The 21,694-nt window shown below is 30.9% G+C and overlaps 1 protein-coding gene and 1 long non-coding RNA gene across 5 annotated transcripts; one reads left to right on the top strand and one right to left on the bottom strand.

The window, feature by feature from the left end:
* Nucleotides 1-4,860: 4,860 nt before the first annotated feature.
* Nucleotides 4,861-14,556, top strand: LOC145970282 (UDP-glycosyltransferase UGT5-like). Of its 2 annotated transcripts, XM_083096885.1 has the most exons (6): nucleotides 4,861-5,008; nucleotides 11,880-12,285; nucleotides 12,361-12,680; nucleotides 12,932-13,151; nucleotides 13,309-13,528; nucleotides 13,886-14,556. In XM_083096885.1, the coding sequence occupies exons 1-6, from the start codon at nucleotides 4,889-4,891 to the stop codon at nucleotides 14,181-14,183; spliced, it is 1,584 nt and encodes a 527-aa protein (XP_082953011.1). In that variant the 5' UTR covers nucleotides 4,861-4,888; the 3' UTR covers nucleotides 14,184-14,556. The 2 variants fall into 2 exon arrangements, with proteins under 2 accessions (XP_082953011.1, XP_082953010.1); XM_083096884.1 differs by having other exon boundaries at nucleotides 11,880-12,680.
* Nucleotides 11,589-13,525, bottom strand: LOC145970283 (uncharacterized). Of its 3 annotated transcripts, none has more exons than XR_014438371.1 (3): nucleotides 13,257-13,525; nucleotides 13,059-13,178; nucleotides 11,589-12,671 (listed from the first exon to the last, which is right to left on the bottom strand). It is a non-coding gene; the product is annotated as an uncharacterized LOC145970283 (long non-coding RNA). The 3 variants fall into 3 exon arrangements; XR_014438370.1 differs by having other exon boundaries at nucleotides 13,324-13,525; XR_014438372.1 differs by having other exon boundaries at nucleotides 13,384-13,525.
* Nucleotides 14,557-21,694: the final 7,138 nt, after the last annotated feature.

Genomic DNA, 21,694 nt, shown 5'->3' with positions numbered 1-21,694 from the left:
TTCATCGATTTTTCGCAAATAACGTATTCGACATTAAAAGACTTTATTCGTCAGATACGCGTAGCCGCGTGGCTTTCCACGCGATGGCAATTGCAATTAAAACGAGTGTGTCTGACACGTGTGTCTGTCGACTTTGGTCGAGACCGCAACTTTGCGAAAGACTGTACGTCGTCTCTGAAAGGCAAAGATGCGACCCAAACGCGTATCACAAACACCGCATAATTGGCAGAGAATTCAACAGGCAGCAGGCAAAGCGAAATCGCCGGCCCGTGAAGCGACACCGCGCTTCCGGTTCGCGTATTCGACTCTGAAGCCTGAAATGTATACATATCTCGGCTTCACGAGACAACCCGTCTCGAAATATTTTCAAAAGACATCTAGACAGAGATATCATGAGGAAAAAGAGTTGCATTTTCCACTACTAAATTTTTATCGAAAGCAAAAAGACTTTTAGAATGAGATCCATATCACACATGCACATCTTATCACTTGATATGTGTGTATTAATATTTCTATTAATCAAATCTTGTATTTTCATGTACTTATGAAACAATTGATATGAAGCAATTTTCTAGAAAATATAATATTATATTTTTAGAAAAGAGGAAAAGATAATTTTTCAATCGGACCAATTTCTTTCTGAAAGTAATTACAAAATCTGATTAATGTTAAGCCTTGTGTTTGAGGGAATAAGCAATGAGAACTACTTGAGCGCGCTTGCCAATTTGAATTATTAAGTATCGAAGAAAAAAAATTATAAGACGCGGCAGAACACAAAGGGAGACGCCAGGGAGAGAGTATTAGCGGGAGGGACGAATCCGCGGACCTCTTCATCGGATGGAAAACCCTGAAGGATTTCGGAGGTTGGGGTAAGAGCGAACTGCTGTACCGTGCAATGGATCGGATTAAATATTATTATGAGGAAGAACGAGACGTGTCATGCCGCGCGGTACAGTCTCCGTTCATCCCCCTGGTCGGAGGGCGAGAGGAAGGGGGCCACCCCTTTCCCGTCTCGCTTCGCGGGAGCGGCGCTCGCTCTCTGAAACCGAAGTCTCGAAAGTTTGGCCCCTTCCCAACGATGCCGCCATCGACTACACCGCAAGGAATGCATTTTTCATATCCTCACGATATTACCGCTTTCCGTCGTATTAATCGGTCTGGAGAGGAGAAATGGGGGGGAAAAAGAGGCAACGTAAATTCGCCGAGAATCGCGAGATAAGTAGAGGAAGAACATTGAGATCAGACGAATGAGATCTGTTCCGGGTCTTCTCGTTCGCGATTCTTGCGCGTGTTATTTTCTACTTTTCTCGCATCTCTTCGACAAATATCCGTGCAAAATTCGAAGCTATAATCGGAATCTAATTAGCTCTCGGTCAATTTGTTGTTAGTCGCGCCGCGCCTGATGAGAAAAAGGGAGATCGGGTGAAAATCGATCGCGATCGAGAGTAATTAAAGTCGATCGAAGAACGAGACATCGTCTTCTTTTCACTTCTTTTACTCGCTCGTTCTTATCGGCCAACGGGATATCTCCGGAAACACGTCGTATCGAACATTAAGATAATCACAGACGATCCTCGACGAACTGGTTTTTGTTCCGGGAAACGACAGCCCACCGACCGTATAATTCCTTCAATAATTTTGATATGTAAATACAAGGTGGAGTCTTCTTGTCTCGCGATATCGGCCTGATTAAAATATCTCGGATGCTCGGATGATCTCTCGGAACCTGTCGTCGTCGAAACCGTCCCAGCCAGACATCTTCTCCATCCCATACTTGGAAAAACCTCTTTTGATCGGAATAGTTGAATCATTAATCGAATCATCCGTGCGCCAATTTTCATTTAAAAATGTTGGCATTTGATTTCTTCAGGCTTTTTTCTAACCGTGAAAACTTTCTTTTGAAACTATTTACATTTGAACTTTAAAATTAAAAGATCATAAATAATATACATATATATTATTTAATTATTTTATTTTATTTTAATTATTTATTATTTATTTATATCGAGATTCTGATCATAATTTCATAAAAATTGACAATCATTACTAACTCATTATTCTCCTCAAAATCTTTGACATAATTGTCAATAACTGCTATTGTTTGTACTTTTTATTCATAGCAATTTGAATATCCATGACGATTAAGGACACTCCTCTTCTAAGACAATTGAAAATTCGTTGTTGCCGCTGAATAATAATTAGCGACGAACACTGACGATTCGTCGAGCATCGAGGCGATTTAAGATTTTCATCTTGCAATGTCTTCTGATATCGAATTTACCCCCGGACGCGATGACAGAATTAAAGAAAATAAAAAAGACGCGCTAACTTCGATGAGGGCGAATGAACAATTAATAGCAGGAGGGCGGCTCAATGCTGGCTGGGGTGGCGAAAACGCAAGGAGGTGGCGGGGGTTATAATGACGAGGCACTAAATAACAGCGACCGTTAAGGAATGACGAGATAAAAACCTTCTTGGATCGTTAGCAAGCGTCCCGACTATTTCTTATTCTCTCTCTGTCCCCCTCGTCCTCTCTCTCTCTCTCTCTTTCTCTTTCCCCCTCCTTGCCACCCTTTACGCGGAATGGACTCCTTCGCTCCTCGTCGAATATTTCTCTCTTCTCTCGTCCTCTGCCCATTTTCTCTCTTTGCCCTCGTCTTCCTCCACTCAATTCTCTCGCACCCCTTACAGAAACTTTTAATGTAATTGCCGCGGGACGTGAAAACCGCTGATACCGTTGCCCCCCCCCCCCTCCCGCTCCTTCCCCTGAAGAAATCCGATCCGTGAAAATAAGTCGAGATAGCGGCACCCCCTGAAATCCCACCCACTCGCTTTCCCGCTTCTCCTAGTTTGTCGGCCTTCTTTCTCTCTTCTTTCACGTCTCTCCTTCTCTCTCTCTCTCTCTCTATCTTGCTTCTCGTCGAAAAATTGTTTCATCTGCTCCTGCCGAGTCCCGTTTAATTTCCACTCTCCCGGACCATTCCTGATAACGTCGTGAACGTCTTCTCACCGAGAATCTATCTCTCTTTGCACTCCTTTATCGCGAGCTCTCTTTATATTCATTCTCTTTATGCTCTCCCCCTCCTTCTCATATTATGTATTTTACACTCGCATTTATCATTCGTTAGCCACGTCGTTCCTATTATTATGGAGGAATACAGTCGGACGTGGAAGTTTGCTCTATCAAAAAATGAGATTATTGCAAAATCGAGGATTCTGTTATATGTAATGTTAAAAAAAATTGTTTTTCCACTATTTAATACATATACAAGACTGCTTAGACGTTACACAACATCGGCGACAACAACTTTACTCTAGTTTGAATATCGCTACCCTAATCGTGCGGGCAATTATAAAGGGGAACGTCACTCAGGGTGCCCGATCGCTGAAGGCCACGAAGACGCTCAGGCGGACGCCGGCGATACCGAAACGCCTCTAACGATATTATTACGCGGTTCATTTAAGTTAGATAACAATGACTGTCTATGGCCGACATGCAAGAAGGGAAACAGCTACAGTATCCGCCACATCTCTCGCTTCCGGCCTAATTACTTTCCGGCCTCCGGCGGCGGCGTCAGCATCGGAGAGCAAGGGTAACTTGGTAAGGCCATCTTCATCGACCTACTCCTTCCTTCTCCCCCGTCCTCCCTTCCCTCCCCTTTCCACCAAACCGACCTTCGACCTAACACGGCGTAAGATAGGTAAGGTAAGTAGATAGGCGCGATGTATCCAGGTCGAGCACCTGGCCCGGCTCGTCTATTCGCAAGAAGGGGGCGAGAATTCCTCCTCTCGCGCGCGCCTCCCTCTTCGTTTTATTTCTTATACTCCAGTTTAATTAGTTCCCCGATAATGCCCGCTATCTCTCCTCCGCAGAGCGCGAGGCGAGAAACCTTCCCCGAAGCCGGAGTTTCAACATACCGACCCGTCCAGCTCGATTGGTCCACCCAGCATCCCACGGTGACGTTCCACCGATCGGCTCATCGAATTTTATTTCTTAGCGATCGTCATCGCAAACGTACTCGCTTATGTATAACTATAGATTGTGACGTGGACATTTAAATATCCTCTCATAAATGCCACAATCATCCGATAAGATTCCAACTTTAACGATACGCGTATCAAAGGAATTTTTGAAAGCATTTCGAAAAACGATAAGTCGAAGTTATTTTTAAAAGTAACGGAGAATACAATTCTGTGTATAATTTCTTATCACGTTTTTATGACGCGTATCAAAGAAATTTTTGAAAGCATTTCGAAAAACGATAAGTCGAAGTTATTTTTAAAAGTAACGGAGAATACAATTCTGTGTATAATTTCTCATCACGTTTTTATGACGCTTTAATTTAGATTAGATATTAAGTTAGAATATTTTCTCAATATTTTTGCATGCAACAGAAGTTTGATGAACAGAAAAATATCGGACGCAGAGTCCGTGTGAAATATTTTGAGCAGTGAAATATCGACAGAAATATTGACAATCGAAATGATAATAAAATTTACATTCAGATTTATTAAAAATCTTAAATTTTTTTTTTCAAACATTTTTCAAAAATTTTTTTGCATAATTTTTTACGCAATTTAATTCTAGTTTTATAATTTCTTAATTAATCAAATCGACATATTCTTATGCGCGGAAATATCTTATTTTTCGTACATCTAATCGTATATCTAATAGTGTTTATAACTCGAATAATAAAAATCAAACATTTATCTTTGATGCAAAAAATACTTGAAAATTATTACTATTCACTAATGTTATTGATATCATATCACTACCTTTTATCCAACTTATCTTATCTTTAAAATTCGAGGCTTTAAAAATGGAGAGCACGCAGAAGTTGGCAGTAAGTTTAGAGAAGTTCAATAGTGCGGACATAATATACAACTTATGACAATGTTGTCGAAATCATCTTTAATACTATTTTTAATACTGCCGATTTTATGGATTGTGCAGGCTGATGCAGCTCGCATTCTTGCAATCTTTTTAGAGCCAGCTTACAGTCATCAGGTTTTTATAAAATTATTATTATTCTCTTTTACATAAAAAGGATTTTATTATCTTATGTGTTATAAAATAATATTTTATAAAAAAATTTATTCTTTAAATCATATTTCTTTATTTAATCTTTTTAGATTATTTTTTAGACAATAAAAGTGTCAATAAAAAACGTCTTCCTAAATAACTGTAAAATATATATCATATTTTTATTTAATTTTCAAATCATGGTAATTTTTTGACTGTACCATTCTAGTATAGGCAAATTAACTTGACCAACTTTAACATTAACATTTTGCAGTCTATTAAATCAGTGATTTTTTTCAATCAATCTTTCTTTTATTTTTAATCTTTGCTCGCATAATTTAGCTAATATATGCTTCGATAATTGACGAGATACCCATAGATAGATTAACAATACTCGAATGTGTAAAATCTGAAAATCTACGAATATTCCTGCTCGCGGCGAGTAATCTGCAATCATAATAACTTCGCAACGAAATAGCACGAGGTTACCGGTCGATCGGCACCAGTCGGCCGAAACGCCGACAATAACTCGCGCCTTTCGCGTACGAGCCGCGTAGCCGATTTCCAGGCGAGCTTCCAACCAGGAAACGATTCGACCTGTCCAAGTCGTATGTTTGTTTTGGAACAGCCGCAATGTGCCTCCCCCTCCTCCCTCTTTTTCTCTCGCTCTCTCTCCATTGTACTGGTCGCCCTTCTGCTCGTGGTGGCGTCGCAGCCGCTATCTCCCACCGCCACCCATCGTCCATCCGATATGCGAACTCAACCCCCTTCGACTGGCGGTGGCGGCGGCGGCAACTCCAGTGAAAGAGCACCCTTTCGGGGTTTGTGATGCGTGCAGATGGTCGTGCACAGGGAAATCACGCGTGGCTGCGCACAACTGCGCGGCTACACCGAATGCAAAACGTTCGGCCGACCGACGCCAATTAGGCCAATGACGCTCCTCGTGCCACCTATGATAATAGTAACGCTCGCTTCCTCCCTTTCGCATCGACCCCCTTCGTCCCCGGTTTTCCTCCCCCGTCTCCCGATGCAACCTGTATGCGTACGGCAATGAGATGTCGAGAGAGGCATTTGCGAGCATCCCACGAAACGTTACGTTCTAAAAGAACGCGTTTTTCCACGAGGAAATCATTGCATTCCTTAAAATATTCTTATATTGAGAAAAAATGAGTTTAATTGTAATACATAGATTGATCTGTAAAATACAAGAATATTTAGATTATAAAGTAACATTTTAAATAATTACTTTATCAAGAAATGATTATTGCGTGCAATTAAATATTTTATTTGTTTCTTAAATCATATTACTTGGCAATATTTTTTTGCAGGATATTTATGTAATGTAACAATAACTTTCACATATAAATTATGATAAAGAAATAAGAATTTTATACATACATATATATATATTCTTTAATTTTAGCCATATTTTTCTATGAGTCATTAAAGTCCCGAAAATTACTTGTTTAGAGAATGTCGACATTCCGTAATAATCGTTACGATCATATTTCGAAAGATAATCTGATGACGTCTGTAGATTTATTCATTTCATATTTATTACAGATTTTATTTTAAATTTATCTGAACATATTTTTGAAGTAATTTAGAATAAAATATCCATAATAATAAAGATTTTTATGTAGATAGAATACAATATTTATAATAATTAGTATTTTTATATTTTTATGCTAATATTTTTTAATATTGTGTTTAAAGTGTATTTGAAATAAATTTAAAATAAAATCTCTCTAGAATAAATATGAAATGAATAAATCTACAGATCATCACATTATCTTTCGAAATATGATCGTAATATTATGAAAAAAAATGGAACAAATATTATGGAATGTCAAAATTCTCTAATGAAGTAGAAATTATTAGCTTGCACATTTAACTTTAATGACTCATAAAAAATATGGCTATATAAAATTAAAGAATCCCACAGAATATAATATTCGGAAATATATTGATTTTTGAAAAAAATCGCGGAAAATACGAAATTTCATGAATATTATTACTTTAAACGATATTACATGCCTTGTTACTTGAATTAGTCATCGACTCATGTATTATTCTGTCAATCCACATATTATATTATTACTTAAATAGACGAAAAATTCAAAAAGCGAAATGCAGAATACATCCAAATTTAAATTATATATTTATAGATGTAATATTATCGTTCATAATATCGCAATAAAATAAACATTTAAAAATTCCTCCTTTCTATTGCTACATGATTTCTACTTCGAATGAACATCAGAGGTAAATGACCTTTTGAGATGCCTTTGCGAAAAATACCGAGCGTTATCAAAGATGATTATCCGCTATGATTACTATAAAGTAATTAATAATTATCAGCACACTCACGATTAACTAATTCCCGCGATAAGCAACGCGTAACAGTGTATCGGTTATTAACCTTCCGATATGTATTTCGCGCACATATTTAATATATTTAATATGTTGTGCGAGATATACTATGTACGAAAGATAAATATCCGTCATGCCGATATACGATATTACGCGTTGTTTATTGCGAGAATCAGTTAATCGCGCGAGCTGATAATTATTAATTACTTTGTAGTAATCGTAGCGGATAATTATCTTTCATAACTCTCGCGATCACATCTCGAAAGGTCATACACCTCTGCCGCACGAATCACGATCACGATATATGTGTAAACAACAGCGCGCTATATCCTATGCAGTGTAACAATTTTTTTATTACCATTATACAATATTTAATATATTACGAAATAAATGCATATGAAATATTATGTTTCTTAAATTTTAAATTAATTATTAATGAATGCTATCATGGCATTATTATATACTTTAATCATTTGATCCTGCGATTTATATTATATTGCACATTCTACGATGATTAACAAATTACATTTGAATCGATGATAAGTTTGAAGCGCGAGACGAAACGTTGTATATAAAACAAGAATTTATAATTCTTATCTCTTGTCGTTTCGATTGTTATTTTAAAGAAATTGCGAGAAATACTTGCTTTGATAAATAGTCATGATCTTAAATCTCTAGTCGAGAAGATTAAATTGTCTGAACTGATAATCTCTAATTATTCGTGAAAAAAGAACGATCTTCTTTATTTTTAAAATATCCATGCATTTTAAAAAGCAGATAATATTTAACAAATTTAAATTTATTCTGAAACAAATAGAAACGGAATTTGAATGCATTCATTGTAAAAATTTATCTTTGTGTGCATGCAGTTTATTGTTCTTTAAATACACTAGAGAAACATACTAGAGAATCTCACAAGTTATCTTGACACGTCAATTAACTATCTTCATTTTATCTGAGGAAAAACTCATCTCGCATTAAACATTATCTTGTATTTAAAAATATTCCTATCTTACACATATTTGTAATCTTATACGTAGTTGTTTTTTAAGTACAAGATAACGTTTAATGCAAAATGAGTTTTTAACGGAAATGCATTAGATTATATCTTTCATAGACGTCATGTTTATCTTATCCGTAAAGTTTAAGTTATCTTGTATAATTATTTAGACTTTAAAATCTAGAAAGGAAGAAAAAGAACTAAAAAAAAGAAATTAGTCCACAATTAGACCTCACAAATAGACCAATTTAGAGAGAGAGAGAGAGAGAGAGAGAGAGAGAGAGAGAGAATTTATTCATATTTTTTTGTATTTTAATTTATAATCTCTCAATTTGTATTTTATTTGAAAATTCATGGAATTTTGAAGATATCTAAAAACAAACGATTTTAACACCGACGTTAAAAAGATTTGAGAAGGCTTATGGAGTATTACTATGCAATAAGATGAAAAAAATTAATATATAGAAGGCTTGTAAATGTATAAAAATTTTCACAAAACATGTCTAAGTAATACATTTGTCATAGTCAAAGGGTTAAACATTATATAAAAATATTTTGAAACGCTCTTTATTAAGACACGCATCTTGAGTTATGTTTAAAATTCAGTTATCTACATAGTCTTTATTCGCTTTACATCATAGAGATTTGCGCGAAAAGACGTGCTCTTGTACACGATGCGAGATATTAAATTCCTTACTTACATCGGTTTATGAATAAAGCAAACTAGATAAGATGTAAAAATTTTATCGCAACATATGAATATAGTATATCATAAAAATATTTTTCAATTAAAATCTAAAATTCTTTCCTAGTGATCTTTCTTTATTATTTTTAAATTTCCGAAAAAAAGAGGTATTTTTATTTATTTTTAAGTTAGATATCTTCATTTTTATTTTTCATTTTCTAGGTATTTTTATTTATTTTAAAATTTCTTAAAGAGGAATATATTATATTGATATATTTTAATTTTTTAATTGAGAAATTTTTTGAGAAAATTTAAACTCTGAAAGATATTCAGCACATGTATGCATAGATTACCTCAATGAAATTAATTTACATATAGGAAAGTCGTGCTGACTATATAGGTGATGTAACCATCTATGCATATACATACCATGTATATTTGCTTATTTATTTTCCTCTTTTTATTCTTTTTTATTCGTAAACTTATAATTAAGCTATGACTTAAAGAAATTTATTTCAAAACGTCGTATAAATCATACTAATAAGATTAATAATAATAAAAAAATATGTAAAATTAATAATAACAAAAAAATATGAATTTTAAAATATATAGACTTTTATTATGTAAAATGAAAGATATAATTTTATCATTAAATTAATCACGAATCTTTCTCCTTACAAAGAATAGTTAACATTTTTTTCTCATTAATGTAATAAAACTAAATTTATATATTATTATATATATTATTATATATACAATTTTATATATTATTATTATTGTTCAAGAAATTATCATTATTAATACAATATAGAGATTAAAGTTATAAATTAAATTAGTATTATAACCTAATTTTGTATTCCCGCATTATTTTACTATAAAACTAGATTAGCTAAAATATTAAAACATTACATTTTTTCTTTTTTATACTTGTGTTTATATATAGTGAAATATTAAAGATAAAATAGAATTATGTATGCATTTAATCGATATGTACAATGTATTAACCTGTTGCATATGAATTTTCACACTACGTTCACGCTTCATATTTTCGTCCAGCATAATAAAACTATTATAATTTTTGTCTACTCAAAAAAAATGTAATATCACCTGGAAAATGCGATACTTATAAATATTATTTTTATTTATTACTGAATATTTGTGAAATTTATCGTATTTATTAAGCATATATTACTTGAAGCAGAATCAACAAATTAAATATTAACAAAATAACATAAACAATTAACAGAAAGCAATGTATGTTGATATCGCTTATCATCTATTTATTCGTCGCTTATCACCTAATTATTTGTCGTAATTGTAGCATTATTTATAACTTTAAAATTAGAAGTGATTGACATTTAACATTGAAGAAAACTCAATGATTTTTCCTTTACAATTTAAGATTATTGAAATATTGCTCTTAATATTTAGAGTTTTACCAAAATATTAATTAACTTAACAGCAAAAAGCATGCGTCGTACAAGCATATTGTAATAACATTTATAATATTTATTATTAGATAGTTCCTGTACGTTTTCATTTTATTTCCAGATTAATTATGTAGCCAAATTATATACTGTTTTGCTTATCACCGTTATAATTACAATCAATATTTTTCTTTATGGAAGATGAAATATCTTTTAAAACACACACATACATAGAGTGTGACATATAATTTAAAAATAATACGTTTAATTACAAAGCACAATTATTATTAAACGTATTATTAAATGTATTTTATTACAATTTGTATTGTAAATTGTCTTACTTTTGCCTCGTTTTCGTAATCTTGTATATGCATTCTTTTTTCTTATTCACATATTTTCACTTTTTGGCTTTACTATTCTGTGATTTTATATTTTGAGTCATCTGTTTCTTAACAAGAAAATATCATTCTTATTTCACATTTGCGTTGCTTAGAAATCTCAACTTTAAATTTTGTCATATATATTGTTGTTCTTTGTTATTATTTTGAACAAAAGTTTCTTACGAAATTGACTTCTCCATTTAAGAGAGTTTCTTTTTATCTATTGTCAGTGTCGCCTATGTAATTGAGAAATTATTCAAATGATAGTATATCATTTAAATAATTTTATTATTGGGAAATATTATCGGAGAGAAAGCAAAGTAAAAGAGAACAAATTTTGATAAACTTTTAAATTTCTCAACACACAATCATTTTAGAAAGGTCGACTTTGATTGATATCAAAATTTGAATTGCTTTACGAAACTTTCATTATGATACACAAAAATTAATCTACTAATCAATTCTAAAAATATTTCTTATTATGAATTTAAATTTGTAACGATATTTTTTTTATTTTAGCTAGCATGGAAAAAATTTTGGATTTTTGCTCTATCCTATTATTTATCATATTTAAAAATATTATTTTTATACTAACATCCTCTAGTAGCATGCTAAATAAATTTGATTTTTAAAAATTTTATTATAATAGCATACATATTATCATTTACATGACTTTATCTATCTATTTATCATCCAGTATTTTTTTATGATAACGCCAGATATTTTCCCATACATTATATGTAATTAGAAAAACTCCATTTACATGACTTTATCTATCTATTTATCATCCAGTATTTTTTTATGATAACGCCAGATATTTTCCCATACATTATATATAATTAGAAAAACTCCATAATTCTTTCTACAAGATTATATTATAAATGTATATAGTTATAGTAATTATAGGCCTCAAACATATGTTTACGCTATTACTTTTCGTGTAGTTCAACGAATTTATAAATATTAAATATTATAATTATACTGGCTTTAGGTGGCCTTCCGACCAATAACTGTGGAACTGGCGCGAAGAGGATATAATGTCACTGTTTTTACAACTACTCCTATAAATGATTCTTCTCTTCAAAATTTTACTGAAGTGAAATTATCTTACTCGGCGTATAAAATAGATAAAAATTTGGACGTCATAGCATTGACAAAATTAGGGATACAGCCAATTTTTGAGGATTTTTATAAACGTAATGAAGAAATGACGGATAGTGCACTGTCCCATCCTGTCATGCAGCGGCTGATATCGCCTGACAGCACCGAAAAATTCGACTTGATTATCGTCGAATACCTGTTTTACGATGCGTTTTACGCACTATCGTATCGTTTTAATGCACCGCTAATCGGGATCGCATCGTTACCGGCTATGACAGTACATCATTATGCATTCGGTAAGCGAAATATTCGGTATTCACCTTTATTACCTGCTTGTGACGTGTACACTTATGTGACTGTATTTCTCGCAGGAAATCCCATATCGTGGGCTTATTTGCCGGACTTGTTGTTCGATTCGGGTGAAAATATGAATTTGCTAGACCGTATCGTCAACACGTATTACAATCTTTATCAAATAGGCTGGTATCGATACATGATTATCCCCGTGCAGGAGAAGATGGTCAGGAAATATTTTGGGGACAGCGTGCCACCTGCTCATCAGCTTGTCTCGAATATGGACTTGCTTCTGCTGAATTTTCATCCGTTTCTTTATCCACATGCACACGTTCCCGGGATCATTCCAATAAGAGGATCTCGTCCAATCAATCAAGACAACCATAATCTAACACAGGTGCGTATAAGCAATAATATAAAAATATCGTTACTCACAAAATCTGTTAATATTCAAAAATTTCTACATCTTATAATGTACAAAACCATGCTACGTATACGCATAAACACATGCAAGAAAAATACTGCAAAAAGTTTCTAATATACGATATAATCTTTTATATTAACATGTAACAACATGAGATTAAATTTAAGTAAAGCAAATTATTTAATTGAAGCAAAACGCATAACAAAAGACGCGTACTTTTGCAGGATCTGCAGAAGACATTGGATGACGCGAAAGAAGGATTTATATATTTTAGTTTAGGTTCAAACATAAGAGGCGAGTTTCTATCTGACGAAAGACGAAACATGTTTCTGAAAACTTTCGAAAAATTACCTTACATTGTATTGTGGAAGTTTGAGTCCGATCTCCCGAATAAACCGAACAACGTCATCATTAGAAAATGGTTGCCGCAGCATGCAATTTTAGGTTTGTAGTTTTCATTGCGCGAAACTTCTGTATAGAATATTATATACGTAAAAGAAGTATTAAATTTTAATGACAACTTTTTCTCTCTAATATAAAAAAAATTACAAAAATGAAAGAGTTATCGATTATGTGAAAGTTTTCCGGTTTATCTCATTAGCACATCCGAACATACGGCTCTTCATGTATCAAGGAGGCTTGCAAAGCACCGAAGAAACGACAGAGAATGGAGTACCTGTGATTGGCTTCCCCGTTTTAGCCGATCAACGTTATAATATAAAGCAACTGGAGGATTACGGCACGGGAAAAAAATTAATTATCACTGACGTGAACGAAGACGAACTCAGAGCGACCATATTTGAGGTCATTACAAATTCCAGGTAATCTTTTTTTTATTTTCTTTTGTTATTATCCTGTGTGTTCTTTTTTTAAAAAATATATGTATCCACAATTAACAATATTCCGAATTTTTTTTATATTTTCGATATCTTAATCTTTATTCTAACATATATTTTGATATTTTAAGCAGTTAGATTATCTCTTTGTAAAACTATTTAATCTAGTATTATCGAAACCGTTCATTTACTGCCTATTCGAGATATAAAATAGGAGCTCGATTTTTATATGAATTAAATTTCTCTCTAGAATCCGTAAATGTGAGAAAATTGAAATTAAAAATAGAAACAATTTTTGGGATATCAAGGTGATTAATCCGTCTGTTATCTCTCTGCTTTCAGTTACAAGAATAACATGCTGAAACTGCGTGATCTGCTGCATGATCTGCCATACGATCCATTGAACAATGCTGTTTGGTGGATCGAGCATGTCATACGTCACAAAGGAGCACGGCATCTTCGGAACAAGTCGCGAGATATGCCTTGGTACAAGACTCAATTATTGGATATACAAGCGATTGTACTCGTACCATTTGTCCTCGTTGCGTATATCATCGTAGTGATTATATGTTTCACATTTCGAATTGTCAAACAAAAATTAAGAAAAAGATCAGTGTCCAGCGCGAAGAAACAACAATGATGAATTATATTGAATACAGATGTCGAAAAGATGACATCTTCATTGTGTGAATTAAAATACAAATAAAATTCCTAGATTTTTGTACTTTGCTTTTACGTCCGAGATTGTATATTGCATTTTGCGCGATAAACAGAAAATGAATGATGACAAAATAAAAAACTTTTAACGCAATCAATATATCGAACAATGAATTAATAAATCAATATATTTGAATTGCGATACAATTGTGTAGAAATGTTCACACGGCTCGCAAACTACCTTTTTTTATGTTGCCGACTATATAGGGATAAAATTTCTCGTTTTCTTTTTCATATTGTAGCAAAACCGCCGATTTTTCAGTTTCAATTTGACACGGAGATATAACGATGTTTAGAAAAATTTTATCTCGTCGTACACAATAAAGCAATATTTTAGCAGATTACACATGAGATTATAATTCTTTTGAAATCTTGAATTAAGACGAATATCAATAATTTCACAAAGTTATTAAAATAATCACATATGCAAAAATATCAATAAAACTTGCAATTATTATATGTACAATAATAACCAAGCTTGATTGAAGAACAACTTAATAATGCGTGTAATCACATATTCGATTTTACAGTTTATAATGTTAAAATTCATGCAGAGCAAATATTAAGTATACCTTGCAAAGTATCGAAAAATAAATAGCCGGGGAGTGCAAATTTAACTTTAATTTCACAATAATACGCTGCGAATGGTAATTCTTTTTCGCGAATTTCCGTTCGCAATTTCCGCAGTTGCGATATTCAAAATATACTCGGAAAAAATTGTACGTTTCAACATCGGACGGATGAGGCGGGGGGGGGGAGGGAGGGAGAGGCAGGAGGAGAGCTATAGGTGTACGTTTCAATAGCAATGAGCCGCGAAATTGCTTTACGCAATCGGCCATTATTTGCTTGAAAATTTTGCCGCGAACGACGCACTCGCCGTTTGATATGATACGAAATATTATTCAATGTGCATCGCCAAGCGTGTTTGATTGCGCGCCGATCGTGCAATTATTGATGGTAACGACACGCCGCGCCGGATATCTCTTCCTCGGTCCGTGTGTAATAAAACGCGACCGACACGTACGCGCGAATGCGCGGTTATCCCACAGGCACCTCTGCGAGTGCAAATCGAAGGAGTGGATCAACGAACACAATAGCTGCAACACAAAATGCAACGGTCAAAATTTCGTGATTTGCCAATAAACAAAATAAGATAAATAGAAAATAAATAAATAAATAATTTATCGGTAAATAAAATATAAGCTAAATATGCAATAAATAAGTAAAGTTAATAGAGATTAAGTAATATAAGATTAAAATACAAAATGGCATAAACGAAATTATTAGAGGAAGAGAAAGAGAAAGAGAGAGAGAGAGAAAGAGAGAGAGAGAGAGGAGACAAGGAATACACGAGGAAATACATGACAAGAATTAGATAAGATATGACAAGAACGTACTGACAATGAGTATATTGTGCGTAGATAAAGAAAGGAAATAATTAACGTAATATTGCTATCGAATGATCATTCACTTGTCAATCGTTCTGTAAATAACGCTTGAAAAAGTTCATGGTGAAGTACAATAAGCTATCTAGAAGAAATGTTTCGAGAAAATGATTAAATATTGATTTAACAAGATTTCAACTAATTGTAAAATATGTGAGTCATCGCCTTCAAATTTATTTTATGTATGTCATTAAAATTTAGTTTTATTATTATCAAAAATAATTTATCATTGTATATTTTTCTATTGTCTCTTTTTTTATTGCCATTATTTCGATATCTTACAAGAGATTTGGTAATTATTTAGCTTAGGGGAGCCACCTCGGATAACCTTGACCTTGACATATGTTGTCAAGGTCACTGTCCTGAGTAACATTCAAAAGATTTTAGCCGGCGCTCATTGTTTATTTAAAAGTTATTAACAAAAGAATTTCACAATTTTAATGCTTTTTATCTCCGAAAATATTGATTTGAGAAAAAAAATTTTAAGCAAAAAATAAAGCCGCTGAAAAATTCTACAAAAAAGGTTATATGCATTTTTTCCATAAACCTACTATTTTAGCTGTTATATAAAAAAATAATAATTTTAAATACATTTAATACAATTTAAATTTATATAGAATTTAATACAATTTAATACAATTAAAAATTATCACAAATGTATGTATACACACACACACACACACGCGCGCGCGCGGGGGGTACAAGGGGGGCCTTCGGCCCCCCTCCCGCAACCAACCCGCCGGTAGACAAGGTGGACCTCGCTTTATAACTTACAGCATATATCCTTCTTCTTCTTTTTCTTCTTCTGTTGTGGCACTGGGCAATATTATTTTTCGCCCATGCTGCCAGATATCTCAGCATATATCCATTGTGATTCAATTCTTCGCAATGCGTCCCCTACCGGTGGGATGGTTGTGGGAGGGGGGGCCGAAGGCACCCCCTTGCACCCCCCGCGCGCGCGTGTGTGTGTGTGTGTGTGTGTACACATACATTTGTGATATTTTTTAATTGTATTAAATGTATTTAAAATAAAGAATAATAATTTTAGGAAGTAGCATAAATGTTTATTTATTGTAATTTATAATTCATTTATATTTTCATTGATAGGATACATAGCAGCCATTATTCGAAAGAAAGCATCTAATCGGATTTCATCATCGAATGTCTTTTTGAAAATAAATTCCGCTAAATAATGATTAAAGTGATCCTCCAAGTGATGAATTTAAAATAATTATTTTTTTATATAACAGCTAAAGTAGTAGGTTTATGAAAAAAAAGGATATAATCTTTTTTGTAGAGTTTTTCAGCGGCTTTATTTTTTGCTTAAAATTTTTTTTCTCAAATCAATATTTTCGGAGATAAAAAGTATTAAAATTGTGAAATTCTTTTGTTAATAACTTTTAAATAAACAACGAGCGCCGGCTAAAACCTTTTGAATGTTACTCAGGACAACATATGTCAAGGTCAAGGTTATTCGAGGTGGCTCCCCTAAGCTAAATAATTACCAGAGATTTTACACAGATGAAAGAAAAAGACACAAATTTAAGTGTACAGAAAAAAAAGAAAAAAATTTAATAATTAAATTTATATATATTTATTAGATACATCATTATTAATAGAGTATATATTTTCCATACATTATTTCTATAGAATCATATAATGATAGATTCACGTCACATATAATGACAGATAAATAATAATATAAAAAAATTTAAATTTTAAATTGTAAACATTTGATTCTAATCAGTAATTGGCGAAGAGTTAACAATTGTGAAATTAATAAATTGAACGTTATGTTAAATTTTTTTATTAAATAATTATAAGTTTCTATAAAGAATATATTTTATTTATTTATTTAGAAGAATCATTTTTCATTAATAAGAATATATCGACTTTTTATTATCATTACAAACAATCGTAATCGCATCGTAATGAAACATAATAATTCTTTGAAAAAATGAAAACATATAAATTTACATATACTTATTAATACATTTCTCTGTAATATGTATATATATATGTAATATGTATCTCTGTAATATGTATATATATATATATATATACACACATACATACATACATATATATATATATATATATATATATACATATATATATACATATATATATATGTTTGTACATGTATATATGTATATATAGTAACATATAATACATATAATAATAATTATATACTATAAATAATAATAATTATACATAATATTATTATAAACAATAATAATATGCAATAAAATACATATTTATTTATTATTATATGTAATTATAAGAAATATATTTTAGAATTAATTTATATAGAAGAGAATATGAATCTAAATGACAAAAATTTATAAATGTTTGATGATGCTTAGAAGAGATTAAAAACAAATTAATTAGATAATAAACGTGTCAGAAAGTCAATAATTAAATTTGTCAAATAATGATATATGTTATTTACGTTTCGAAAACAAAGCAACTTATTACTCGTCAAATTCATTTTCCTATTTATTCGGTATCGCTAAAATCGTAATCGTTAAAATTGTAACAGATATTTTCCGCTACTAGTGCCTTTTTATGTATTATTGTCTTCAATATGTATTTTAAAATTTGCGCGATTTTTCTTAAATTTCCTCTCGCAGAAAATGGCATTTATACAAAAAATTGAAAGTAATAAAGATATGGAATAATCAATATTATAAAATTCATTCAATTATGTGATTATACAATTATTAAAGATATCAAAACTATAATAAATGAATTTATTCTGAATTTAGGAAATTTAATATTGCACTAGTACAAATATTTTCTAGATCCAATGACTTTTATCCGATTATCTACATGTATACATTATTACAAACAAGTGATTGTATTTGAATTATAAATAAACGGCAAATTTGAATTATTTTATTGAAATATAGTATTAGTTAAATAAAATTGAATATCTCGAATGTTTCTAATATAATGTAATAGATATATTATTATGATGTTTATTTAATAATACTATTTCATTATCGGCGAATAAATATTTATTAAGAATAAATATTTATTAAGAGCTTTAACTTCTTTACCTGTTTGAAATAATTGAAGCCGTTAATTAGAATCAATGTTGTTAATATTGCTGACTTTAGCTGCTTAATATAGCATTGTTTTTAAAATGTTTTCTGATCTGTCCCACTGTTATTATGTGTCTACTTGAATTTGTCGAATTATTATGTGTTCAACTTGAATACGTTGATAACCTACAATTTAAATAAAACGGAATTATTAAAATAAAAAAAATATTATAACCAATATTAAATAATTATTTAGAAGTTATATATATATTAATTTATTTAGTATTTAATTTTTAATGCAACAATAAATTTTTTCTTTAACGCACATTATTGATAGATTAAATGTGTTACTATTAAAATCTTATAATTCGAAAGAATTCGAAAACTTATTTTTAATATTAACAGAATCCGATTTAATTGTTTATTTAAATGTTAATTTTTATACTTCTATTTTTCACAAGTTACTGATTATATTCGAATTACATATAGATAAATTTAAATTGTCCGAATATAATATTAGTTATACTAATTTGATTTTAAATTTACAAAAGAGTAAATTATATATTTACAAAAATTTACCTGATGTGTTATTAATTATGTGGTGTAAGAATTGAAGGCAGGTTTATCTGATGATTGTCACACAAATGTTTCATTAAAGTGTAAGAATTGCTTACTTCCAATACGTTACTACAAATATAGCAGCGCGCCTCAATATAATACATACATTTTTCATCAAGACACATGTTAAAATATAAGCACAACCATTCATAAAGAGCATATGTTTTACTCCTGGTAATTCCATGTCTGTAGCTTAAATGCATTTCTAAATTTAGATTCGTATTTATTCTATAACGAAGAAAATTTCTCTTACAAATACGACATATCGCCTGACCATTTTTCATTTCATAAAATTGCTCCCAATTGATATTTGATCCATATGTGATCTCCAATATAAAATAATAAGGTTCCTTATGTTTCTCAAATATATGAAATATTAAATGATTCGTTCTTTTTACAGTTTGAAAAACTGCATCACACAAATCACATTTCACGAAATCATAATTTATAAACGAACTATAATGCCACAACCAGTTCTGTTTTATTTCCCTGGATTCCATGGTATTCACTCCGTATCACAGATTATCTCCACTAAACACGAGAAGAATTTCCTTCAGCAGTTCGTAGAAACTGATAACAGAGAAAGGTCGCAAAATGTATGTGTTTGATTTCTGCTATTGTAAATATTGATGTAGTTAAGAAATCTATTTAGTGTTTCCAATCACTGTTTGTTAATTCTTATATGATAATCGTAATTTTGAGTTAAATTAAATACATGTGCATTATGTGCACTTTCTCTTTTTCTATTTTTGCATAATAACGACAATCAATTATATATTTATCTGCATTACACATATATGACATTTTATATTATTTTCATTATTATGTATAATACTTTTTACAATGATATTAATAAGAAATAATATTTTGCATGTTGAGTATTTACCATCCCATTATTTATTTTATTATCATATTATTTATGCTATATGCATTCATTTATTTTAAATCCATTTCTTTTCTTCTTTAAATTTCAATAATTTACGTATGTTGCATGTTTTGTGCTTTTCGCATCCTAAGGCATGCAACATATTCAAGATTAGCATACAATCGTTAAGAAGCAATACATATTTTTTATTGATGTTATATTATGTATATTCAGTACATTTAGTATATTGCTAAGGAATATTAAGAATTTTTGTGCAACTAAATTTTTTTACATGTTATAATTTTAAAGATGTTACAAAGAGCGTAAAAATTTTTTCTAAAAGGAATAATCCAAAAAGATGTAACAAAAAATATCTATTAAAATATCTTATTTTAATCTCTTTCCACGTCTTTCCGCGTCTTGATTATAAATTAGATATTCTCTTCATGTTTATATAAGAATACTAATTTATTAATAATTTTTTATTATTATTTTTATAAAATTATACTTATTTGTAACGATTCGTTCCCTTATTATTATCGGGCCGAACCGCCAGAAGACTGTTGCCCGACGAACACCAGCTAGGCACCAGAGGCGCATCTTTAGGCGCTCTTTTAATCTTTCTCCAGTATATGTCCACTATTACGGTCCGCGAAAATATCTGCACTCTTGGAAAATTTGTTAAATTTAACATACATTGCATAAATTAAATTTAACATACATTGCAACTTCACGGAAAATTTTTTAAACGATTCACACAAATTTTTAGGTTAATTTAATATAATATTAATATGTTATGATATTAAATGATGTAAATGATATTAAATGACATTAATGTTATGTTAATATTTTGACACAAAATAAATTCAAACTGCATAATAATTTGAAATAAATTTTAATGTAAATTCAACATATATTTAATGATAAAATTAACTATGAAAAAGTATTATTCTTTGTTTTACATTTTATAGACGTAATAATTCAAATTTATTATTAAAATATGTAAAATTTTACATTATTTTTTTCTCGAAAATTTTGTAATTTAATGAAAAAATGAAGTTAATATAACATGTTGCTTATGTTAAAAATAACAATATAAAAATGTTACTTCAACATTTTAGAAATGTCAAAAAATTTTGATAGATCAGAATAATAAAAAATAGCATTGATAGCATATTGCCATCGAAAATATAACATTTTTAATCAAGATTACAATCTAAACATTGTAATTTAGATAAAATTCATACGAAAGATTTCGTTGTTTTTAATATTATTACTTTCAGAAATACTGACAGAAATATAATATTATAATGACAGATTGTGTGAAATCTTTTAAAAGAAACATTGTAATGTAAAAATATCGAGGCTCCAGTACACAATCTTTAATTGCTTTCATTTTACACATATATTTTTTCTTTTGTAAATATATATAGCTTCAAAATTTTCAAATTAAAATTTT

Source organism: Camponotus vicinus, unplaced genomic scaffold (genome assembly GCF_025532165.1).
Source record: "Camponotus vicinus isolate PSW18456_S1 unplaced genomic scaffold, iyCamVici1.0 SCAF_4, whole genome shotgun sequence".
Classification (NCBI taxonomy): domain Eukaryota; kingdom Metazoa; phylum Arthropoda; class Insecta; order Hymenoptera; family Formicidae; genus Camponotus; species Camponotus vicinus.
This window is presented reverse-complemented; position numbering and strand designations above follow the sequence as displayed.

What these genes read in the sequence shown, in the direction of transcription:
- LOC145970282 (XM_083096884.1), top strand. Translation starts at nt 4,889, where the DNA reads ATGACAATGTTGTCGAAATCATCTTTAATACTATTTTTAATACTGCCG. An exon ending in AGCCAGCTTACAGTCATCAG is followed by an intron (nt 5,009 to 11,879) that starts GTTTTTATAAAA and finishes TACTGGCTTTAG; the next exon opens with GTGGCCTTCCGACCAATAAC. An exon ending in GAGGTCATTACAAATTCCAG is followed by an intron (nt 13,529 to 13,885) that starts GTAATCTTTTTT and finishes CTCTGCTTTCAG; the next exon opens with TTACAAGAATAACATGCTGA.